The sequence below is a fragment of the Centroberyx affinis genome, unplaced genomic scaffold (genome assembly GCF_046629955.1).
Source record: "Centroberyx affinis isolate AG114_WGS23_722 - 3 ecotype Tasmania unplaced genomic scaffold, CSIRO-AGI_Caff_v1 ptg000168l_1, whole genome shotgun sequence".
NCBI classification, from domain to species: domain Eukaryota; kingdom Metazoa; phylum Chordata; class Actinopteri; order Beryciformes; family Berycidae; genus Centroberyx; species Centroberyx affinis.
Window position 1 is genome coordinate 514,229 of NW_027278865.1, and position 25,377 is coordinate 539,605.

At 40.2% G+C, this 25,377-nt stretch overlaps 2 protein-coding genes across 2 annotated transcripts; one reads left to right on the forward strand and one right to left on the reverse strand.

The window, feature by feature from the left end:
* Nucleotides 1-2,640: 2,640 nt before the first annotated feature.
* vgll4l (vestigial like 4 like) lies at nucleotides 2,641-6,848 on the reverse strand. The gene is made up of 5 exons (XM_071534160.1): nucleotides 6,696-6,848; nucleotides 4,804-4,927; nucleotides 4,404-4,656; nucleotides 3,710-3,791; nucleotides 2,641-3,546 (listed from the first exon to the last, which is right to left on the reverse strand). The coding sequence occupies exons 1-5, from the start codon at nucleotides 6,760-6,762 to the stop codon at nucleotides 3,251-3,253; spliced, it is 822 nt and encodes a 273-aa protein (XP_071390261.1). The 5' UTR covers nucleotides 6,763-6,848; the 3' UTR covers nucleotides 2,641-3,250.
* A 3,797-nt stretch (nucleotides 6,849-10,645) lies between these two features.
* On the forward strand, nucleotides 10,646-18,670 carry syn1 (synapsin I). The gene is made up of 13 exons (XM_071534004.1): nucleotides 10,646-10,959; nucleotides 11,984-12,041; nucleotides 13,377-13,468; nucleotides 13,655-13,811; nucleotides 13,952-14,041; nucleotides 14,607-14,669; nucleotides 14,782-14,924; nucleotides 15,075-15,149; nucleotides 15,248-15,350; nucleotides 15,445-15,594; nucleotides 16,134-16,203; nucleotides 16,354-16,906; nucleotides 18,535-18,670. The coding sequence occupies exons 1-13, from the start codon at nucleotides 10,646-10,648 to the stop codon at nucleotides 18,668-18,670; spliced, it is 2,004 nt and encodes a 667-aa protein (XP_071390105.1).
* Nucleotides 18,671-25,377: the final 6,707 nt, after the last annotated feature.

Consider the following 25,377-nt stretch of genomic DNA (forward strand, 5'->3'; position numbering starts at 1 on the left):
AATATTGGGGTACATTTTTGATTTCTGAAAGTGGTCCAAAAGTTTTACAAACATAAAGGCTATCAATAGACTGTGTGGCCATTACTGAAGTCCCTAGACAAAGTTTCCTCACTTGTCAGCAATGTTTATGTGGCAGAGAGAGAGGAAGACTAAATTACACCAACGCGTGTCAGCTTGCGCCTTCTTCAGGGTGTGAACACCCGTGTTGGCTTGCGCCTTCTTCAGGGTGGTTGATTTTCATTGTGGTTGATTTTCATCTGACTTTTAGATAGAACTGTTAATTATTTTGATGAGCTGGATGCCAGATGTTAAAACCAAATGAGTCTGCCAGTTTCTTAATATCATGAAGCGTCCCTGTAAACAGAACAAACATTATTCAAACAACCATTTATCTAAGATATTAGCTGATTTAAGTAAGAAGCATTTGGACTGTGAAGAACTGTGAAAATTAATCTGATACAGCACTACAATAGAGAACATTGTATTGAGTAACTGTGGAAAACCATGACCCCCACAGACATTGTAGTCACACATTCATTCCATGCAATCATGTTCTTTTGAGATTAGAGGCAGTATTTTTAGTATATACAGAATACTCGCTGACTTGTTGATGCTCATCTGTCGTTTGACAGGTAGGGTGAAGTGCAAGAATTTTCCCAGAAAGCTTGGCCAATTTTCTGTATTGTGATGCACACCTAATTACTACTCCTAAAGTAGAACTAAGTTAAATGTTGTTTTCTGTCATGTTTGAGGTACTGACATGTGTAATTATCTACCATTTTTGGCCTGAAGAACAATGTTTTTTTGAGTATGAGAATTGTATTTCTCTAGCATTCACATGGTCATGGCCATATAACTTCAGCAGCCTCTTGCAATTCATTTGTGCAGACAACAGTACAACAGCGCCCCTTAGCTGACAATGAGAGAACATATTTCATGTATTTCATACACAGCACTCTACCTATGTCTGCACATGCAATCCAGTGCATGAGCAGATATCGGTATTGGAAATATAGTTATGTCCTGAAGTGAGAGGAAATAATCAAACTGGATCTGTAAAAAATAATATAATTATTACTATATTTTTCACAGAATTATACCATGCATCATGGTTTGCTAACACTATCAGAGGGTCAAGTGTCACGAATTTTGATTTAATCTTAATATGCTTTCATTACAAGCACACACACACACACACACACACACCTTCCATCTTTATTACTATTTCAGGAAGAGAGCCAATATTTGACATTTTGGATTTGAATATTGAATATTTATAAACCTCTTATTTAACGGCATTGTCAAATAACCTGTGAAACGGATTTAGAGCTTTAGAGTGAAATCCCAAGATGTGTGGCTACAATAACCTATTGAGAAGTCGCCCCCTAGTGGTGTGACAAGCAAGGTATACTCTCTCCCTCTCTATCTCTAGCCTCTCTCTTTCTCTAGTCTCTCTAGCTCTTTCTCAAACATGATCTCTCCCTCACCAACTGACTATGTCCAGTATTACACTCATAACAGTGTTTCCACTTGTCTGTGCTGCTCATCATGCAACATGAGACCATTTTTCATTGACACTGCCTGCTGTAAACGGTTTACCTAGGGGCCTCTAGATGGCATCAATGCCCCTGTTCAGGTTACACTGACTAAAGAATGCACTCTGAGTGGAAATACCAGTTTCAACACTCTTCAATTAGGTAGCCAAATAATCAGCAATATCCATCCACATTAAAAAGCATTTGGTCACCTTTTACTCATGTATGCACTTGCTGCAAGGTTAATGCTAATAATCTGCTTCATGTGGACTGCATGCGACTGTAGCTACTGTGCACTATTAGAGGGTTTGTGCAGATGCTTCAAATCTAACCATCCAATGAGACCAAACAATATTTTTTTTCTTTCCCATTGCTTTGTAAAATCATATTCATCTCATTTATTTCCCACCGTTCTGCCTGATTTACAACATGTTCTTCCAAAGCTGTCCAACTTGTCAGTACACTCAGGTTATTTCCCAGAGCATGCAAATTGAAAAAAACCCCACTGTGATTTCAAAGATGGAAGCTTTGGAAAATTTTTCAATGCTACCTATCATATTTAAAGTTAGACAAGATAGAACATGCAAATAAGTAACTGAAGAGCACGGCCGGTTCTCATGCTCAGGCCTATATTGGCCCTACCCTTCCTTCCCCTCTTCCCTCCCTCCTATCCCTTGCCAAACAGGATCTGTAGGATCTTACAGAGTCATTTTCTCAGGAGACAGGAATGTCAGAACACAAGCCCTGGTGCCTGCTGGGACACGCACCCTACATTCCCTCAGACTTACAGGGAAAAAGCCCCGACAGAGTTGCTCATCCGTCCATTTCATTTCCACTGAATGTGCGGTAACAGCTCTTTGTGTTAATATGCTGTGTGTGAACCGGACGTGCTGCAGACACACACTGACTCACCACTGAAATTAAGTTGTCTGGTACACCACCCTGCCCCTTTCTACCAGGTGTCCACATGAGTTCACGACCTCTACAGTCAAATGGGGTTTTATTCGTTTTGGTGATGTGATGCACACTGCAATCCTCAACTTGTCTTATTCTGAAGAAAGTGTAACCAAAGAAATGCAGTAATAATTTGTCACCAAACGTTGTTTACACATTTGCCAGATATGAATGACACCATACAAATATACTTAGACAAATGACAAGGACACAAGAACTTTCAAGGATATTTTGACTTTATGAGTTTTTACCATTTTTTCAAAACGTTCATTAGTTTTCAAAGTCTCTGTTTTGTGTACAGCTTGTAAGCACAATATTATACAGCAGATAGGCTAGTCATATAGACTGTAAGGGACCCAGGTGTATCAGAATATAAATATAATACAATGAAATTGTGGCATTCTGACAGCACGAAATGAATGACACAAAATTAAAGAAATGTAAAGGATTATTTGGTTGATTTTCCAATCATCCCATATCACCATCTACCTCAGGTATTCAAATGCTATTGACAAGCAGAGGACAGAAATGTAACAAAACAAGGACATCTCAATTAATGCTACATTTGTTTGCACCAACAGCTCTTAAATTTGGACGCACAGTGGTCCAATGCGACAGCAATCAGCGCCCGGCATCTGTTAGACTGCCCTCTCAGCAGTAGTCTTGGCATTTCCATTCCTTGAAAAGCAGAGTTGCACTCAGTGAAATGTTAAAAGTCACAAAGTCCAATTTCTTCTCTCAGAGCAGAGGTCTTTTCTGCTTTAATTGACAGACCAGCGGCTGGAAGTCGGTGACAAAGTGCTCGAGGATTCTTTATGGGACTGATTTGGGCTGTGGCTGTAGCTGGGGGAGTGAGTAACACTCGGACTGCTGGGCGGCGTGGAGGAACAGGAAGAGGACTTGGATTTAATCTGCTGCCACTTGTCTCCCAAGGCCTTGGCAAAGTGGTCATCCACAGACACACTGATGGAGAGCTGTTGGGAGCGAGCTTGCTGGTAATTCACCCCGAGGCTCCTCTGGAAATGCTCCTCCACTACATGGTCGTAGTTAGGAATCACTGGAATAGACCGGATGCATGACAAAAGTCAAATACACACCTTCATGATGAACCCTCAATGAGTCAATGAGTGTGTAGACACCTACATTATGTGTGACTACTGCCAGTGTTTAAGGAGGGACAGTGTGATGAATGAGTTGATAGACAAAAGTGTGAGACTGACCTGATGGGCGGCTGCTGTGGACCTCAGATCTGCAGGAGGGGTTTCTTATTGAGGAGACACACGTGATCACAGAGGGGCGCATCTGAAAAGGAACAAATGGATTGTTGATTGAATGAAAACACAGACTAAATAAGTAGTTGGTTGTTCCCCTCATAACACAACTAACCAGATTTCCATTTTCTCATTATCCTTCAAATTTTACATTGAGTTTTTCCAATATAGGCTAAACCTGAATGGCCTCCGTATGATAGTTGCAGTCATGTAGAAAGTTCAGTATGAACACTGAACAATCTGAAAACTTATTAAACAGGTTGGGTTTGCCAGTGGAAGCTGGATCACTCCCATTGTGGTGGCATAAACAGGTCAAAGAGAGAGCAGTCTGTTTGGTCTTGTTGATGGCATTCCTCCCTCCATTGCTCACATTTTCTTCCCGAATCCGGCTGGATTGCATAGCGTGGACAAGCATAGGCCTGTAAACTGTCTTGGGAATAGAATGCCTGCGCAGTTGGATTCACTAGCTATAGAGATGGGAGATATACAGATGCCCTGGGTAGCCCGGGGCTACATTGAGATTACAAAGACCCACACACCACCACTTTTCCTACGTGACGACAGCCCAACTATCCTTGATCTCTGACAGAATCGCATTTTACTTGCGGTAGGCACACAGTACTTATTTGTCCTGGTGAATTACCTGTATTTGACTGGTAGCACTGCTTTTAGTCTTTTCCTCTGTGTTCTCAGGTTCCTTTCTTGGTTTCTTGATGAGTGCAAGTGGTTCATCCATGACTGGTGTGTAGTACACATGGTTGGGCAGAGGACTGGTGGGGCTGGGTGTTGGACTCCAGGTGGATGTGGGACTCTGTGGAACACTGAACACCGCTGGTGCTGCCGCCGTTGCTCTCTGGGCAGCTTTACCACTGCTTCTGCTCAGTGCCCTCTCTCGCCTGAAACATAGACAAATGTCAGCATCTCTGTGGGCACGAGTACTTTAACAATATCAAACAAAGAGAATTTCCATTTTACATGACTCATTCAGCCTATTTAGAATTTTGAATTATTATTATAAGTATGAATAAACAGGTTACACCAACCTTTCCTCCAAAGTGAGGCCTCTCTCATGGCTGCGTTTGCGTTTGATGGGATACACTGCTGGGACTCGAATCCGATCATTTGTGATATGTCTGTATCTGTCTTCGCTTCTGAGGTTGGGCTGACCTGAAAAACAGATTAGAACGATTTGATAGATGTGATAGTTGATTAGACAGATAGATACAACTGGTAAAAAGACAGACAATCAAATGTTGGTACTGGTTATTTTGGCTACACACATGGTACATGGCACTCAGTGATCAGTGACTGGTTGTTTTGATCTATGACATCGTGGGAAAACGATCCTGTCACCGTTAATTGTAAACTCCGTTAAGTGGTAGAACTAGAAGTACCTGATCAGTGAGGGTTACAACACTACACAGCTGATTCAGTGCTAACGGTAAATGTTGTTTTTCTGCATAATGTTGGCATTCAGCCTATTTGCATAGTCAGCTGAGCAAGATTGGCCAATTTGATTGTCATGGAGTATGACTAATCTAAAGGCTTTTAGTTTTTTAGGACCCTGATTAGGCAGCACTTTTTGTGTGAGAACTCTGAGGTGAACAGAGAGTTTTTGCAGTTAAACAAGTTGAAACACATCAACATGCAGGTGATAATGTCCTTTACGTGTTGAGTAGGACATATATATCTAGTATACTTTAAAATCTATGAGTCCATCACAACACACAAAATGATTAGGATACCACCACATTTTGATCAGTGCAAGTTATTCACTTTATAGTATGTAATGAAAGCAAAAGGACTAATATTCAGGTAAATCTTGTTGTTCTTAGTGCTCTTGCTTCTCTTATGGAGACGCAATTACTACAAGTGCACATTTTCACACCAGTCACGCATAGAGTCAAAACATCAGTGCTGTGTGAGAATGTAATGGAAGCATTATTGTTCACCATTTAGGTGTTACTGGTAGCCCAGTCTTTGATTGTATGCTCATACTCTATAGTGGGTCTCAGTTAACACCACACTTGGAAATCCACATTGATATGACAATTGGAGGCCTTCAAAGCTCTTTCAACTATATTCAAATCAAACTTACAAAGCTTTGAAAGAAAAACTACCCAATCACAATGATGTCTGCTACTGTGCTTCCATAAAGAAATGCAAAAGTGGGTGATCATCTGTTTTGCATTGTAAGACAAAAATTAGCTCACAATGTTTTCACACCCCCAGTCTGCAGCCCACGTTCAAATCCACATTGCCTACTGGCCAAACACTCCAACACCTATGAGCTATTCCCTCAGACAGAGTGCCATTGTGGAGGGGGGGGCAAGTAAAACCACACCTATGCTGATTTTCTGATGCCTCAGGCATGGTTATTTCTTCCCCATTAGTAGAGGGAACATGTTGCCTGACCCTCTGGTCGACTGTATTTACTCAGATTTTTATGCAGGTTAAACAGATATGCTGCAAGGGTTTAAAAGTTACAAAACAAGGTACAAAATCTTGGCTAAATCTTGAGTACTTTGAAAGCCAGTAAGTTTTAATAGTGAATCCTTTTTACTCAAATTCTGAAATCCATCTACTTTTTCTTTCTGACCAGAAACTTGACATGTTTCACTAAGTGAATTTCATGGAGTTACGAAGGTTCTTATTACATCTTATATTTAAATGGCATCGCAATCGCAATTGTATCTGTAAGTTTCCTATTGACATTTACACAGAAATCATGCGAGACATAATAAAAGCCACTGTAATGAAAACGAAATGGCCATGATGACATAGGATCTGAATATATAACTATATAACTATAACTATAACATTATAGCATACCTGTTGCAGAAATATAAGTTAGTTCCACTGGTGAAGGTAATACAAGTCTTCACTGTTATTGAGCAAAATTAAGTAATAAAAGAAAAACAATGATTGCGCTTACCTTCTAAAATGTAGACCTTGAAGCCACTGCTCATCCGTGTAATGTAGTGAAAGTTCGCCACAGCCATGGCTCCTTGTCTTTGTCTAAGTAAAGCCAAATACAGAGGAACACCTTGACTGCTGGGGCTTACGGGACACAATGAGCCTCAGTTATGGATTGTATTGGAAAGGTAATGAGATGCTGGGTCTGAGCTCAGCCAGGTAACGTATCAGGTGAGTGCAGAGAGGTGCTGTGGCTTCCCTGTTACTCTTTCCCTGCATTCAGATTGGCTGCTCTCGGGCCAATCACACGCTCTCCTTTGCTTAGCGTTGTTATTGTGCTGCAGGCAAAAGGTGATCACAGGTTTCTCAAAGGTGGAAAATGTAGTTCAACTGATTGCTAAATGTCACAGTACCACAATAACTCTGTCCTAATGATTTTAACCAAAGTGATTAAAGGCAACAGAGATTTTTATTATATTAAGCACTCCCTTCGTAGACAGTACCATAACAAAAACTCATTATAAATCATTTTTTTCTCAACTTTGGAGATTTCTCCCCTGAGCCAGGGAGAAATTGAAGTGTGCCTTTTGTTTTCCCTCCATGGAGTCAGCACCTGTCCCCCCCCCCTCCCCCCCTCCCCCCCCTCCCTCCTAATCTACAATCTCACCAAACTGCATTTTTTCGAGCTCTTAGCCCACCGGAGCTCCAGTCATTCCACTGACCTGCCCATACACGCTCACAGCTGTACTGTGAGCCAGCCTCACCAGTAATCCAAAGGCTTTTGTTGATGGCCAGACAAAGACTCCTAAGTCCTGAAAATACTGCTGCCATGAGAACAATCTTGCCTGGGCATACTAAGGAGCTTGGACACACATGTCTTTGGAGGCTAAGACAAACGTGAGCCACTCAGGGGGAAGCACAGATGCTTTTGACATTGGCACTACTGAAACAGTGATTAAGATATTTGTACGTAAAACATTTTGAGATATGTTTGCCTATAACCACAATGAGAATAAATTAACAGGTCCAACGCACTGCCCTGGTACTATGCCTGAGGTGCCATATCCCATAACCACTCTTTCCTGTTGGGGAAGAGTGGTTTAGAAATGATTAAGTGCTGCACACATAAAGGTCTGGATGTGCACACAGGCATGAAACTGCTATGCTGGGTTCAAGTTAAGATCAACAGTGCCCCCTTAAGTATGCTGCAGTGATATGTTTAACATTTCAATATCAATGATTCAATTATTTTTAGGTAGGCTAGATCTTATTTCTAGACGTATGAAACATCACTCCAGTCTTTACATTTGCTGACATTTCATAACTTTTTGTATGATGGTATTGATTCCTTCCACAAACCTATTATCATGTGATCAAACTGACCACAAATTTGTCAGATTGGAGTTTTTGCATTTACATTCCTGATAGAGCTACTCTGAAGGAAGAAATAAGCTCATTGGTTGAGATAAACCTTATGGGCGGACCCAACGAGCCACAGTTTTTTGGAGTTGAATGGCAAAGAAGGAACTCTGGTCAAAATATAAATATAAATGCAATTTAAATTTTTTTTAAATTTTTAATTCACTATTCATTATTCATTTTATTCAACCTTCCTGGAAGGTCAGCAGCTAGCTAACTTGCTTACCTAGATAGCTATAGGCTAGTATGGCCTTACAGATCTGTATTTACAGATTTAATAGCCAAGAAAGAACTAATTAAGAATATATCTTTTCTAACCCTAGAATATCAATGGAGAAAGGTATTTTGATATTGAACAGTTTCAGCTTGACTTTTTGAATCATTAATGCTGAAACTTGGCTGAGCAATAAACCCTTTGACAAACTCCTGCCTCAGGCTAGAAAAGTCAGTCATATAGACTAACTTTGACTTGAGTAGAATTTTGAATGCCGTTTTTTAGGGGATTTCTGTACAGAAATGAATTAAACTTCTACAGGAATGAATGAAACCATTAATGAAATGCAAGTGACTTTGGCCTGAAATGGTGTATTAAATGGTGTACGTAATCAGCAAAAAACACACAAAACATTAACAATTATCTTGTTACAAAAAATATTTTAAAAGAATAACTTATTAGTGCCACAGAAGAATTTAAATTTAAACATTTAATTTTATTTTCAAAATACACAAATTACAAAAGAAAAAAAAAAAAAAGGATAATTAAATTGGATAATTGATTATTTCTTTTAATATTTGAATTGTTTTTGGAAATCTCTAACAGAAAGTATTTAAGTGTTTTGATACAAAAAATACTATCAGCATGAAGTGAAGTATTTAGATGAAAATGAATAGCCTACTTGCAGGCTAAAATACTATCAGTTCAACCAAATAGTCCAGTTCCCAAAATGGGGGGGTCCGTGTGGGGGTTACAGAGTGTCCCCATCAAAATAAGGGCCATGTTTGGGAACCCCTGAAGTAGTCTATGGTCTTTGCTTGATCCAGACATTACCAACAGATGGCACATCTTTTGCAATCTCCATTGATTCTGCTAAAAATAAGAACTGATACCCTGTGTGAGCAGCCTAAAAGCCATCAGTAAGGCCGCCTCTCCTGTTTTATTGGCCACAACACAATAGATATGATATCAACATCTATGCCACCCTGTGGAGTCAACAGCACACTCATGTCTGTCAGAGAGCTACCCCCTGTCACCGTGCTCTCATCAGCACCACCCTCGTATCCCAACCTTGAGCTGTGTCAAGCCAGCCAGAGACAGGCAGAATAATACAGGAAGTTAGGTGATTTGGTCATCAAAATAAAACCATAAAATTTGTCATGGGGGGGGATAAAATAGGCTATATTTCCTCCCTAAATATAATCTTAATTTTCGCTTCAGTACAGAACAGATTCCATCCAGTCTCATGGCACATTTGTGGTAATGATGTATATAGCCTACTAGCATGTTACTGTATTATACTCTCTGGCCTCCTAGTTGATCAGCTGCCTATGGAGAATGTAGTAATGTTAAAATACTTAGCATAGGTTATAGGCCTACATGCATACATCCAATTGAAGTTAAAGTCAAGTAAGCTAAGTTAAATTTTCACTAAGCCTACACTAAAACATTTCAAATCATGATAAAGTTTGTGTCTAAATTCTAAAATCTGTAAATGCCCAGTATCCCCCCAAAAATGTTGGAACACAGATTAGTCGGTATGGGTTTTATTTTGAAAGTTGCGACCGGAGGTTGTGTATTTCCTATTCTGACTGGCTTGACACTGGTCCAACCTTGCAGGCTTCTCTCCCTCAGGATGACTGGGAGTGACGCAGGACAGACGGAAAAACTGAGCCTTGAGGAGAAGGAAGGCTGAGAGAGAGGGGGGTGAAGCAGGAACTGTTGGTATTACCGTGCATGTTTAATTCCACCGGTTCAAACCCGATGCATGGCCTGCCTGGATAGAGGACAAGCGAGTCACCTATATGTAGGCTTTCTGAAGTGGGATAATAAGGCATCACCTCTTCCTTGAGGCGGCTCAATTTGGATATTCCGAGGTAGGCTTTATCATGCCTTATTATACATACTGGTATCGTAATTACTTGGATAGATAGGTCCATGAACTGATGAAGATGGCTATGATACAAACCTATTAGAGATAACAGAGAAAATAAAGTAGCATATTCCAGTTGAGCCAATCGTGTGGACCCACCTCATTTTATTCTACTATTCACTGCCAGGAGGATATGTGTTGATTTTTCCCTTAGCCCCTTTCTCAGTCTCAGGCTAAACTGTCACGACATTATCTCTAACTAGATTATTAATACGAAACTGAAAATCGGGTCCTAATTCAAAGGCTAACACAAGACTTGTTTCTATTTAGGTGACATTGATCCTCCTTTCTTCACATGGGAAAGTAGCCTAGTCATTTTTTTTATCGAACACCAAGTTGGAAGTCGCATCCACTGGGAGGATTTATTGGACGCCGCTTTTCGTCGTGTTTCTAAATCTCCATCATGAACTACCTGCGTCGACGACTTTCGGACAGCAATTTCATGTCCAATCTGCCCAATGGGTACATGACTGATCTCCAACGCCCCGACCCGCCGCAGCAAAGCCCCGCAGTGTCGCCCGGGCCGTCGGAGAGGCGCCAGTCCACCAGCCAGCAGCAGCCTGCAGGCGCAGGGGCCGGCTTCTTCTCATCCATATCCAATGCTGTCAAACAGACCACGGCTGCTGCGGCTGCGACATTATCCGAGGCAGCAGACCGGGCAGGAGTTACCAGCAGTGCCAAGATACTCCTGGTTATCGATGACCAGCAGACCGACTGGTAAGAGGGGTGCGCATTGCCAGAGTGGTGCCTTGTCTAGACGAAATGTGTGCCAGACCGTGGGTTTTAGACCGTGGCCTACCATCCATCTAGAAGGTCATATGATTCATCCTATGGGATGTCACATGTAAACAGCCCATGGGCTTCCTCAGACCAGAAATACCTTGCAGATATGTTTGGGCGCAAACAGGGCATTGGCACAAGCAAATGATCTGGCGCGCAACAGATTGAGGAAGCAGAAGCCATTTTGACGACTTGGTAAACCATCCTTTGCTTATTGTGAAGTCCTGTTGCATCTTGCATTATGCCATTAAAAAGCCTAAAATTGCTTATGCATTGGTGTTCTCTGATGCCACCATGATGATGCAGGTATTTTCAAATCGAGTGACTGTGCGCAGATGGTGCACTTGGCACGTTACCTGGCGTGCACCCGGTTAGTGAAGGAGAAGCCTCTTTAGACTATAAAGACTTCACCAGGGGACGTAGGCCTATTGCATAAAGATGGTAGCATTTTGTATCAATGACATTGGCTCCACCTGAACCATCCCACGGTGCAATGCCCATGTGGTTCGCCCACTGTCAGAGCTGGCAAGAGCAGGTGTGGACGTTTGGATACTTTGCACTTATGGATGCATAAGGAATGACATCAAACCGATATATGGCCATCTCTATGCACCATGTCTGTTAGTTAAAATAATGTTATATGTGATCTCTTTATATAATTTATATGATGTTGCATGATGCCATGGAATGGGCTGAAAGTACCTTAAGTCTGAAGCATATAATTAGATTCAATTAGGCCTTATCTTGAAAAAGTCAATTTTTCAGCAAGTGATTTTCCCTGTTGATAGCCACTTATTTTGGGCATTTCATATCACATTTCCACGGGTCCGGAATATTCTCATGGTCATGAAATGTTGGAGAAAATGTCAGCTGTCAATTATAGGAAGAAATGAAATGAAAGATTCATGTTTTCCTCAGGATACAAACAACAAACAGATTCAGCTTCTTGTTTCTCCTTCAGGGTGAAAATCTTCAGAGGAAAAAAGGTCCACGGTGAATTTGACATAAAGGTAGAACAGGTGGGTTGCATATGGTTACTTTATGTCTATCTTTATTCCCTGCCACAAGGACAGATAATTACTAACACAAAGGAAACACCAACACAAAGAGTCACTGGGCCACCAAGGGGAGCCAGAACAGCCTCAGTGTGCCTTATGATCCATCCTACAAGAATGTCACACTCTGTTGGAGGGATGCAACATCATTCTTTAATGAGATATATCATTATTGGGTGTTAAGATAGCTGAGATAGCCACGGTGTATGGGCTATGTTGTTTTAATGCTAGTCAAACTATTCAATGGTACTTGTACTCTGTAGATGGAGACATTGCCATTGGCTTCACCATAGGATGAGGTGATCCTTGAATAAATGTTGGATTTAGTGCCATTAATTAAGCTGGCTAAAGGGTTACGTGTTTATAAATTAGACCAGAAAAAGACTCCCTCACCCACTTTTAATATATGCATTTTGATTTACTTAGGTGTTATTTGGTGCTTATCAGTATTTCCCAAGGGTACCATCTTTTACTGAGTCACTTGGGGGAATCGTTTTGTATGTCCATGATGTTACTAATTTTTCCACAAGTTTACCCATGATAAACTGCATTTCAGTTGATCCACGATAGGCTTCATACTAACATACAATTATGCATGGCATCTTGAATAAAAAAAAATTAATCATTCAGAACAATGGGAGCGTTTAATGTGTTCATAGATGGAGAGAGCACTCAGAGTGATAAATGCCCCTTAAGTGAGTTCACTAATAGACTGAGCATTGATATGTAGGGTACTGCCTTCATTCATTTCCACTTTACAATATCCGACTGGGAGACAAATATTGATATTTTGTTTGACGAATGCCTACACAAAGTAATTCTCAGTGATGCAAAATTTACAATTGTAATCACAAGAAAGATAAATCAATTGCTTGTTGTAATTGACCAATTGGTCAATAATCAATTTGGGAAATGAATGAAGAATAATGTCTAGCCTATAAAGAATATTTATCTACACAGTATGTGTTGGCTTTTATTTATGCTGTCATCGCCCCCATAGCACATTCTTAGCAGAAGAGACCTTGAAAGTTTTAAGATCTTTTTCACTGCCTCAGGCATTTCCCATGTGTCCTATTTTTGTCCTCCTCTTTTTTGTGTTGGGAGTTTAAATTATTTCCCTTGTGGCCTCCTAACAGGAAGAACTCTTTTCAAATAAAGTCTGCCGTCGTCTAATTGTACCTTGTTCAATCTGGCTCATAGCTGACAATAGGTAGCAATTCAGTGCCCTCCTGCTGTGATTGTGATCACAGTGATTTATATGGTTTTTGGTTGGGATTGACCTTGCTGTTGTCCTTTTAGGCAGACTTCTCTGAAATCAACCTGGTGGCCCATGCTACAGGCACTTATACTGTGGACATTGATGCAATCAGGAATGGGCATAAGGTTACTAAGTAAGTGTACTTCAAAAAATTAATCTTGTCAAGGAAATTTTGCGATTCGTACTTAATGCTGATGAGACACTATTTGCCGTTATGGCGAAATCCTTTCTTTCCATACCCAAAATCAAAGTGCCTCATTACTGATTCAATTTGTCTTGTAATGCAGCTTAATATTTTGCTAATGTCCTCTGTCCCCAGATCCTTTAAGCCAGACTTTGTACTGATTAGACAACATGCCTTCAGCATGGACAAGAATGGAGACCATCGGAACATGGTGATTGGACTGCAGTATGCTGGACTGCCAAGTGTAAACTCTTTACACTCTGTTTACAATTTCTGTGACAAACCATGGGTGGTAAGTATGAGCAAATACATGCAAACATTATCAATTAAAACCCTTTATTTGAAATCATCTTGGGTTTCAGCTGAACAGACATATACTGCTTAATTTTTCGATGAAAAATGTTGCATCCTAAAGATTTGTGTCTCTTTCAGTTCGCTCAGATGTCCAGACTGTACAAGCAACTGGGCCCAGAGGAATTCCCACTGATTGAGCAGGTTTACTATCCCAACCACAAGGAGATGGTGAGTACTTTGCCATCTGCTATCCTGCTCTCTCCTCCCCCTCCCACTTGGGACACGTTTTCATGCTAAACAAACCTTAAAGGGACACAAACATAGACAGGTCACCCTTCTGCATGGGTCACAGAAGATGTTAGGAAGGTAATTCACTTCCATGTCAATATTCCATCTCATACAGCAGCTGAGACCAGTCTAATTTTCAGGGGAGTGTCTTGTTTTCAGTTCCCAGTAGAGGCAGAGTCTTTGATTATTTGTCTGCCAAATCATCGTCAGTACAGTTAACACTGAGACTGTGCCGCAGAGTCATCCTCTCCACCCCTGCAGTCACAGGCTTCCAGTACTGGGCTTGTTTTCAGCCATCAACATGAATCACTTCATCAAAAGACATTTATGGTTCCAAAACCAGCAGGCTGGGCTTTGGGATTTTTACAGAAATAGAGAGTGTATTTAAATCTTGTTTGATTAAAGTACATTAGAAGATAGTTTTATAAAAACCTAGAGTGCTATGATGTGGAGCATTGGTAAAACAGCTTTGAAGTCTAAGGCTGTTCTGGTGCATTTGTTACAGATTACCTCCCCTGGTTTCCCTGTAGTGGTGAAGATGGGCCATGCACATTCAGGAATGGGAAAGGTAATACTGGAGCGCTCAAGCATTTGTTGTGTGGAATATGATCAAGTTATTTACAGATCTCTGGATTACAGACCAGTACATGTCATTCTTATTTTAACCTTTGTTACCCCAGGTGAAAGTGGACAATCAATATGATTTTCAAGATATTGCCAGTGTTGTTGCTCTGACCAAGACTTATGCCACATCTGAACCCTTCATTGATGCAAAGTATGACGTCCGTATCCAGAAAATTGGCAGCAATTACAAGGCTTACATGTGAGTGAAATTAGCATTCTGCTCCCCTCAGCTCTAGGCATTTTACAGATTCAGCAGATGATCATCAAAGGCTACAACCAAAGATTCTATAATATTGATGAAAATGGTCATAAAGAACATTAAAAAGTAAATGTTCATTCTGCTCAACAGGAGGACATCAATTTCTGGCAACTGGAAAACCAACACTGGCTCATCTATGCTAGAGCAGGTGGCCATGTCAGACAAGTAAGAGCTCACTGAGGCAGCATTAGATTGGGAATCATATAGTGTCTCACTGTTCTATTAGTGCTATACTATTAGGCCTGTTTACCATGCTATTGCAGGTACCGAATGTGGGTGGACTCTTGCTCTGAAGTCTTCGGAGGGTTGGATATATGTGCCGTGGAGGCTCTACATGGTAAAGATGGCAAGGACTACATTATAGAGGTACTGGAAGAGGGTATAGTGTCATGTTCAAGATAATAATAATTTGTGATAAAGAGGGAAAATCCATTAAACCAGCATCTTATTCTTTTTTCAGGTGGATGACTGTTCAATGCCACTGATTGGGGACCAACAGGATGAAGATCGCACTCAGATTGCAGAACTGGTGGTTTCTAAAATGAACCAGATTGTTCCACACATTTTAAGCTCTTCTCCGGTCCGTGCCACGGCAGGACAGCCACCACAGGTGCTCAAACCACTGATGCTTCATGCTTGCTCCAATAATCTCTCCATCATTTCTCCCCATTTCTATTTGTAATCTGTGTGCCAATGGGTCAGGTGCAAATGCTCTGACGAAGGTCTTTGACTGAAAGCAGTTTCGTCAATAAATGTGAACTTGTGAAGTATTCACAAGTGTGTGGTAGTTCCACACATCTATTGCAATGGGCCAGGTGCAGAAAGATTGCAACATCCAGTACTGGCGTCATTCAGTCCCCCTGCAATGTTGGTGTTTACAAGGTAATGACACCAAACCCAGGGCCATCCTTTGTGCACCTAGTCTATTGAACAAGTCTCAGAGGAAGTGTGTTGTTGAGCCTCTTCACTTTCCAGTTGCCTTACATCTTGCAGTAGAAATGGTTAGTTTTCTAGACCAAATTAAGCCAATTGTTGCATTGATTCTCCACTGAAAAAGATTTTCTGTCTATCATTGGAAAATGACTTTTTTACTTCCGTTTTCTTCAATAAATATTTGCTTTCTGCCCTTTTAACTCATGTGCTTTATAGAAAGCAGTTTCCCCTCAGCCCATCTCTCAGCCCAGAGTACCACAAGCTCAGCAGCGCCCCCCACCCCAGGGTAAGAGGATGACTAATTCACAACAAAATAAACCAAGTGACATAATATTTTGCATTTGTTTTTGTTTATATTTTCTTCATTTGCAAGGTTAGACATAGATATGGGCTATTTAGTACTGATGTGAGGACTGCTTCTGTTTGTCTACTTTAGGTGGTCCCCAGCAAGTTCCCCCCTCTCAGCAGCGCCCACAACCTCAAGGCCAACCTCCTGCACAGGCCCAGCAACCTGCTGCCAGTCCCGGCACCAGTGAGCCCAGCGGCCAGGCTAAAGCTATCCAAGGACCTGGAGCCCAGCAACGGCCACCAGGTCAGGGAAGTGGTCAAGGCCAGAGACCTCTCTCTGGTCAGGGCTCTCCTCAGCGAAGCCAGGGAGGCTCTCCTCAAGTCCAGAGGCAACAGTCTGGCTCCCAGCAGCAGAAACCACCTCCAGGAGGCCCAGGCCAGAAACCTCCAGGGGGCCCACCCCAGCAGCGGCCCCAGCAGCAGAGGCCTGCACAGCCCCCCAGGCAGCAGTCACAGGGAGGCCAGCAGCAGAGGGCTCCTGGCCAACAGAGCCGTCCCGGAGCAGCCACCACCCAGCAGCCCCGACCTGCTGCCCAAGGCCAGGGAGGCCCAGGAGGACGACCCCCGCTGCAGCAGAAGCCTCAGCCGCCACAGAAGCCCAGTCAGGACAACCCGGCTATGGGCAGCTCTCCACAACTAAAGTAAGTGCTTTTTATGCTAAAAGAGTTGGAATCAATTTCTTCTAATTTTTCATAAAGACAGATTTACAGCTGACCAGACCAGATGACCCTGTTTCACCTTTTGCCTGTATTAAGATGCGCATGCCATTCAGTGTAAATCTATTCATGCTATTGGATGAGATATGATCTACCTGACTGTGCATGATTTACTGATGCTTACAATTTTTTCCAGCCCAGTCCTTTAGCAGCAGATTCACACAACATACATTTCAGAATGCCTGCAGTGATCATGTTACATTAAAACATTTCGAACGGAGAAAGCTCACTTGAAGTTGCCCATTACCCATTGAATCTATCACAGTGAAAACCTACTACTATCTACTCTACTCAACCTTCTCTCTTAGCAGCAGGCATGGACAATAAATCTGTAACTAATATACAATTTATTGAGCTAACTAGATGTTTTCAACATTTACAAGTTAATTTTAGAAGTTGGGTAAATGATGCAGATGAAAATAATACTATGTGATGATGTTAACTCAATTTAAATTGATCTGTGATCTTTGCTTGATTGTATTAATTTATTACATTCAAATACTGTTTTTGCCCTGTTGAAAAAGAGCATTTGATTAATTTTAATTCTTGATATGATTATCAAAATATATTATTGTTGTATTAAATAATTGTGATTGATCTCTTTCTTGATTCACTTTCAGTCACATAATTTAAAATGTGACAACATATTTGGTAATATTTGGTATAGCTTTTTGCATTCTTGTCCAGGAATGTGATTATCAAACAAATTCACAGTGACTACTATCAAATATGCTGTGAAATGGAAAACTTGGACAATTTAGAAATTTCTAATATCAAATCTTTAAATTATTGTTGCAGGTAATACTTGTCACATTCCTTGGTGAATAATGCAAAACTATAAAAATGTGGGTAATTACTGTTGCTGTGATGCTACAATGGACATGGAGGGCACAATACATTGTACTGCTGGCTGAAAGACAGTAAAAAAGTATAAAATATAGGCAGTGGTAATAATACTGGGTAGAAAGTAAATGCCTTCTATGACAGAAGATAAAAGACAGAACATACTACAAATGAATGCAAAATTGACCGAGTACTTAGATTCTACTTATATAACTCATTCTGGTTTATAAGCTAACAATCTTCTCTCTAATAAAGGCTTGCTAGTCAAAATGTGGTTTTGTTTTTTTCAGTATGTGCCTGCCTTACATTTTTGCCTTTATTTGTTGGATGCTCTAAATTTTCAGTAGTGGTAGCAACAATAAACAAGCAAACAAATCAGTAAAAAAAGGGGTCAAAGGCCACTTTTGGATTGTGCTCTCTTGAACATAGAGCCATAGAAACACTTGTCATCAATCACAGATGAAAACATGCATCACTTTGCATCCAGAAAAGTCATTCACTATTCATATCATATTCAAATGTTACCTTGAAATGATAAGGTAATAATGAATGACCATACTAGAGGAATGCGCTTTTGTCATCTATGAATGAGCCTTCTCTCTCTCTCCCCTCTCTCTCTTGCCATGCTCCAGTCTTATCATTCCATGGGTTTGCTGCATGACTTTAATAGCCTCTTCCTCTCCTCTATTGCCATTTTCCTCTCTTTATAGCAAGTCCCAGTCTCTTACAAATACCTTCAACATTCCAGAAACCCCAGCACCGCGGGCCAGCCTTAGCCAGGATGAGGTGAAGGCTGAAACCATACGCAATCTACGCAAATCTTTTGCCAGTCTCTTCTCAGACTGAGATGGCATAAGCCCCCTTCCTACTGACAGAAAGATGGACAGCAGACTGAAGGACAGATTCCTTCTTTCCCCAACGAACATGGACCAACTGGATGCCACCTCCTAATCATGGACATTGACCTTGAAAAGAAAATGTACACACAAAACACCCACTGCCTAAATAGTTTAAATATTTTAAAAGGATAGAATAGATAAATATAGGCACTAATGTCTGAAACATTCCTTGCCTCGCTCAAGCTCAAGTAACTCATCTAGTCATCTTGTCGCACACGTGTGAGCGTACACACTCACATATGCCCATTCATACACACTGCACACATGCAGAAGCACGTATATGCATGCACAAACACTCACATACGCACAAACATCCACAAAATTAACAAAACAAAGCAACAACAAAATAGTGTTCCCACTTGTTTTTGGTACTGTAAAGTCACCGTGATTTTTATGTTCAAAGTTTGGTTGGTCCTCAAATTAATCATTCTGTAACAATTAATCAACTCAGCACAGCTGCACACATAGGATGTCCAGTGTTAGCCAACGCTAGATCTGTTTGAGCTGTTGACCGCTCATGGTGATGTTTTAGCTGCATGTCAACAGGAGGCAATGGTTGCAATTTCCAACTCCTGACATTGGCGCTTGTAACTGTGTCGTCACATGTAGTTGAAGTAGTTAGTATAGTAGCCTAGTAGGTGTTGTGAGAATGTCATTGCTGCCACTTCCCTTTTTTGTTACACAAGAACAGAAGCCCTAACACTCTCCACCTTGAAAGCATGCCTTATGCAGACAAGAGTTCAGTCAGATCAAATGGAGTTGTCTCAGGGATGTCCAATTGATTGTGACACTCGTGTCAGGGTGAGGGTCTTCCATTGCGACTTTATGTGGTTGCTGATAATGCTCTACCATTAATGAAGGAAAAGCATGTTTTTAATGAAGTAGAATGTATTTATTATTTGAGATGCATTTGCACACAGAGTACAACAAAATAATACTTGAATATAGTGACACTGACTGAGGTATCAAGACTATATTTTCAGGTTTATTCATCTGCCTGTTGACAAAGCAACAACTCAGTGTTCCTACTCTGGGATGCTGCTGTGTCTGTGATGGGTACAGTGCAGTAAGATACAGCATAGTCAGGGTTGGCAAGTAACAGAGTGTATGAGATTACAATAATCTGATTACAATAACTAGGTAACTGTTCAGTTACAGTTACTGAAAAAATATGACACCATTAGATTACTCACAAGCATGTTTGAACAGAAAAAATGCACTGATTTCAAAGGCAATGCAATACAAAAGCATCTGACAGCAATCAAACTACATTACTGAACTTAGTGGTAGTACAGTAACGTAGTGGATTATGTTATGTAGGTTTTTAGCAGGTAATCAGTATATTGTAATTTTGCATTTAATTGACCCTGAGTCTGTATCATACAGTGCAGCAGAGAGTCTCTGGTTCCATGTCTGGCTCTCAGTTTTCAACAGGCTCACAGCCTGTGAGCAGAGGGCATACTCCAAAGCATACTCAGCCAAGGAATGTTACATGGTTCATCTATACAATAAAGGCAGAAAAAATGTACAGGTATAGGAATGTCAACTGTGGGATGTACCCACCACCACCCCTTCAAAGCACTGACAACCCTTTGATCATTGTTCAGAAAGTCCTGAAACTCTTATGTAAAAAGTTTCTGTTTCTAGGCACTGAACATGTCTTCCAGAAAGAGTGCTTTCCATCCCAATGTGGATATAGTATGGCAATATCACGCTTTGTAGAGAAGACCCAATAGCCAAAACTTTGTTGAGGAGCCCCAATTCCCCTGCAAATTTTCCATGCTGCCTGTGTATATCAGTCTATTTGTGTATCCACAGTGACCCCTTGTGATAAATGGTGCATAAATGTGTGAATGTTGTTCTGTAACTGGTCAAACCAAATAGATGTGTTGTACAGAGCTCTGAGTGATGCAGATTGTCACCTTTATCCCCTGCTGCTATCTGTGCTTGTCAATATTATGTGTGTCCCCAAGCGTTATTTCTGCATTTTGATTTGATTATTATTTCTGTATTTTTGTTTCGCTTATTTTTTGTAATCTCTTCCTTTTTTCTACAAATCAAGACTATCTGAGGGCTTGTGGGTTTATGCATTAGCTTTTGTTTCAGGGTATCAATGTAAAATTTTTACAGTGACTCAGTGTCAGTACATGATCGTCAGATTTATCGTGGCACAGCCTACTGCCAAAGGAGTTAATGAGAGGAGCCTCATGTAATTGTTACACTGAGTGTGTAATTTATGAAATTGAGTCATCTAAATTAGCATGGATGGTTTTAAAAATATCATTCTGTCAATCAGAGGCCCCTTGGCTCTATTAAGACATATACTATTTGCCATGTCACCTTTTGAGACCAACAGGGTGAGCTGTGATGGCAATTAAAAAAGGTTTTTTTATTTAAGTCACCCCCATTTTTGATATTCACAGATATTTTCTTTTTAAAGGTTTACATTATTTATAGTGGATATATTTGAATGTGAATGTATACAATTTGATTTTGTTGTTAAAGCTAGTTTGACTTTTTTCTAAATGCATAGTATAATCATTTTGAAAAGATTATATCCCTTATGAATTTGAATGGAATTGATTGTCAGTTGATGCCTGCCAGATGTAAAAACATAAATGATAAATGTAAGTGCAAGAAACAAAAGCTGAGATTTTTGTTAATCAAAAAATAAGATATTGCATAATGTAAATCATGGTGGAGTATTGAATTAAATGTAAAAAAACAACAACTATTTGATGTTATATGCAATGTAGCTATATTATGTGAAAATAAATATGTTATCAAAACACACATGTCCAATAAAGTCTATGACCAACAATGACTATGCTTTATTATTCTTTATTGTTAAACTGATTCTGACATTTCTAATCTTACCCTATCACTGTTCATGTTTGTTCATTCACTGGGTGACCGAGTATAGAACATCATTAATAGTTTATTGTAGTTACTGCAGGTGTTCAAGGATATCACAATTAAAAGGGGATATCAATTATGTATCAATAGAAACTCAGATCTATAGTCAGTTCAAGAAATTAATTGAAAATAAATCAGGCAAAAAAGTTCATGTAAAATATAACAGGTAGGGATTGGTTTGTGTTTATAGTGCTCTGTCCTTGTGCATGACACTGACAGTTTGTTTTGTTGTCTGGTCACCCTGCACATCATCATTCCTCTCTATGGGGGAAGCCAGTCTCTAAAGAGAGTTTAGGAGGGAATTAAAATCCCTAAGTTAGGTCTTTCACTGTGTCTGTGTACCAACTGGGTAGATTATTGTTTGTAGCTTATTGTTTAACACTTGTGGTTAGCAATAGAACATTTAATGAGACGTGTGTAAGGCATGTTGAGAACATGAATTTAGAGTCAGTATCTCACTTTGCTGAGCTGTAGAGTGTGTTGCACACTAGTTCCAAGAGCAGGCATACCAATGTGACCACAAGGTGGTGTGGGCCTGCAGTCTGACCACCACAGTCTTCAATACTGTATGAGATTAACCAAGGTTATGTAATTCATATTACATTGGTACAGTGTGCCCACCATTCCATATCTCAGTCTGTCTGGTCAGAACTACTCAGTGATTCAGAAAATTATTATATGTTGGAAATGCTTGTATAAAAAAAACAAGAGTATTATTGGAATTTATCATCTGGATGTGTGTTCTAATAGGAAATGGCGCTGAGGTCTCAAAATCTTCTGAGAAAGTAGGGTTTGTTACCAGTGAATTACACAATGCTTAGTCACAGTCAGAGAGTACACACAAACACCAATGTTTGCATAATCCTATTAATCAAAACTAAACTGGAATACATGAACAAATGGTATCCTGAATAAAACTCATCATCGTTTAGCCCATCTTTTCTTCTCATTATAATGGGTTGATTCATGCTTTTTAAGGACAAAACACAAATGTATTATGTTTGAATATCCAGTGGACTTCTTCATTTCATTAGGGTTGCATGTCTCAATGCAGCAGCTGCAGCTGAGAGAGGACAATTATATGCACTCTCAAGTCAAAAGAATCACAGTGCTTCTTTGCTTTATTTGTACTACTCAGTCACTGCATCTGCCACTGAACCAAAGACATTAAACTGAAGATATTTCCTCTCTCTCCCTTTTAAACTACTTGCCCCATCAAAACATTTTGGTTGGTATGTTGTACGCAATGTAGGAGAGAATTCAATTTTAATTACCAAATGGATCAATTTCTTTTTCCCCTGAAAGTTTTCATTGCAGACAAAAGTGTCTGGAGTGCAAAATCCAATTTGCAGGCAGGATGTTATATAGCCCCATGCTCCTGAAAGGTCAGCTTGGTTTTTAAAGCTCTGTCTGGCTGCTTGCATTTCTTATCTAGATGCTCAGTGGACTATACTATTCACCCCAACAGCAAATCTTAGTTTGGTAACCAGTTCAGAGTGATTTCAAGTTGAACTTGTTCTTTCAAGGAATTACCCTCTGCTTTCTTTGCCTATCAAATTGGTAAGTCAGCATAATTTACATATTGCACTTCACATTTTGAGACTACAATAGAAATGGTATGACATGAGCATCTTGATAGCACCTTGAGAAAGACAGCACAGAGTGTGATATGGGTAGGTCAGGTTTTATCACTATCTGGAAAGCACTCTGATGAACTAACCTGTTCATCCTCAACAATACAAAATAAATTGTTATGCTCTGTCAATACAACCATGCCATCAAGGTGTTCTGTAATCATTCGGCTTCAACTTTCATTATTTTGCAGGTTAGGAATAAAGGATTGGCGGGTTTGCGGTCTTGTTCTGTTACGGACAGAGATGAGACAATAAGGGAGGGGCCCTCACGGCTTGTTCACTGAGCCAAGATATTTCTAGAGCTGACCCATTTAAACAGCCCCGAGAAGCTGCGAGCACAGGTGCATCTGGATGGCTGCTACTCCCAAACAGAATGTGTAATTACACGCATTAACATGCTATTAAACCTCAAAATGAACCAAGCGTCAAAACTGATTACGCATATAATTTGATTGGTCGATATGCCAACTATGTACAAGACTTGAAAAAGAAAATTACAGACAAGAGATTAAATAACTTTCGTTTCAGTCAATTCACAAACTTATTCAAAAGTCACATAATGTTAAGCATTCTCAATCATTCTCAGTGTTTTATCAGTGAAAGAAATGGGAAAAAAGAGAATGAATGTCAATACACAATTCAGTTATTTTATTCAACAATAACATAATTGTCTTTGAATAGGGAACAGTGACTGTTCAGCGACTGTTATCAGCTATTATACATGGCCTACAGCCTTAGACAATTAGTGCAGCTCACAGGACTGATTTGCATTGTGCTGTTGTACAAGGCAGGGTGGATGACACCCATATTTAGAAGGACCTCATTGATTCTTGCTAACTGAAGGACAAGAGATTTGTTGTCTGTCCAGTATTGAATAGCAGGACCTTAACAACAGCAATGCATTAAAAACCTCCTATTGACTATCCACACTCAATCAGTACTTGAAACTGATGAAATTTTGAGTGAGAATATTTTGTTCTAAATGTCATAACAACACTCTATTTCTAGGTTGTTACATAACATTATTATAATGACAGACAACATTAAACCACAAATAATTCACACCATTAGGAGCACTCTGAAAGAATCTGAACCAACCAAGAAGACTCTCTCTCAGTTCCAAATGTGCTCCCCCTTAGACAAACGTGTTTGCACACATGACCTTAGTCTACTGAATGATTCCTTAGCCAAAATGGCAGATGATGAAGGATGAAAGACTAGTATGTAGTAAAGATTTAATTAAGCCTCACTATGGGATGGCTTACTGTGACTCAGGAGACCAAGACAGAAGAGTTTGTGTTTGCTTAGAGCAGCTGTGAATAATACCTACACTATTCTTGCTTTGACCTACATGTACTCAGAGGAAGCTTCGAGAATCTGCCCACATGAGTATAGGTCTTTTTGTAGGTGCCATCCTGTTTTTCTCTCATTGCAAGGCTGCCAGAGGGGGGTCTCCTTATGGCAAACCTTATGTTAATTTACATTTGTCAGTCTTTGCTGCAGATAATCTGGGACATAAAATAAAAGTAGCACAGATTACAGTGGATTTTTCCACTCACCAAGTGCAGCGTGAAAATGTACTGGGCAAGGGGCAATCAAACTCGGTAGGAAGCTGTGCTCCTGAATCTCTTCTACAGTGCACTAGCAGATTGTTATGGGTTTACAAGCAATTTTCAGCTCCCTTCGTCTTATCCTCGTGACGTAGATTTTTATGGTCTCCATGGAAGGCTCCCATCAGCACTTTACTTCATTCCCTTTGAAATCAATTCAGTCTCTTTTGCTCCTACTCAGTGTGGGTTACCATGGATACTGCTCCCAAATGGTTTAGCTTGTACATGAATTTGTTTATGAGTGTTAGTCGGAGTGGATTGGAATGCTCTTTTCCATGCAGACAAAAGTAAACATAATTCCCTAATTAAGAATAGGCAAATTGCGTGTAATGGTTAAAATGTTCTTTCTTTGATTCGCTGAATGCTTAGCACTCGATTTGATCAAGATTTAGTCAGGGAGTGATCATGCAATCACGTCAACTTCCTTTAGCAAACAGTTACCACTTTTAGAACAGTTTCAGTGCCCCAGGAGGGAGATGTTGATTAATAAGTGG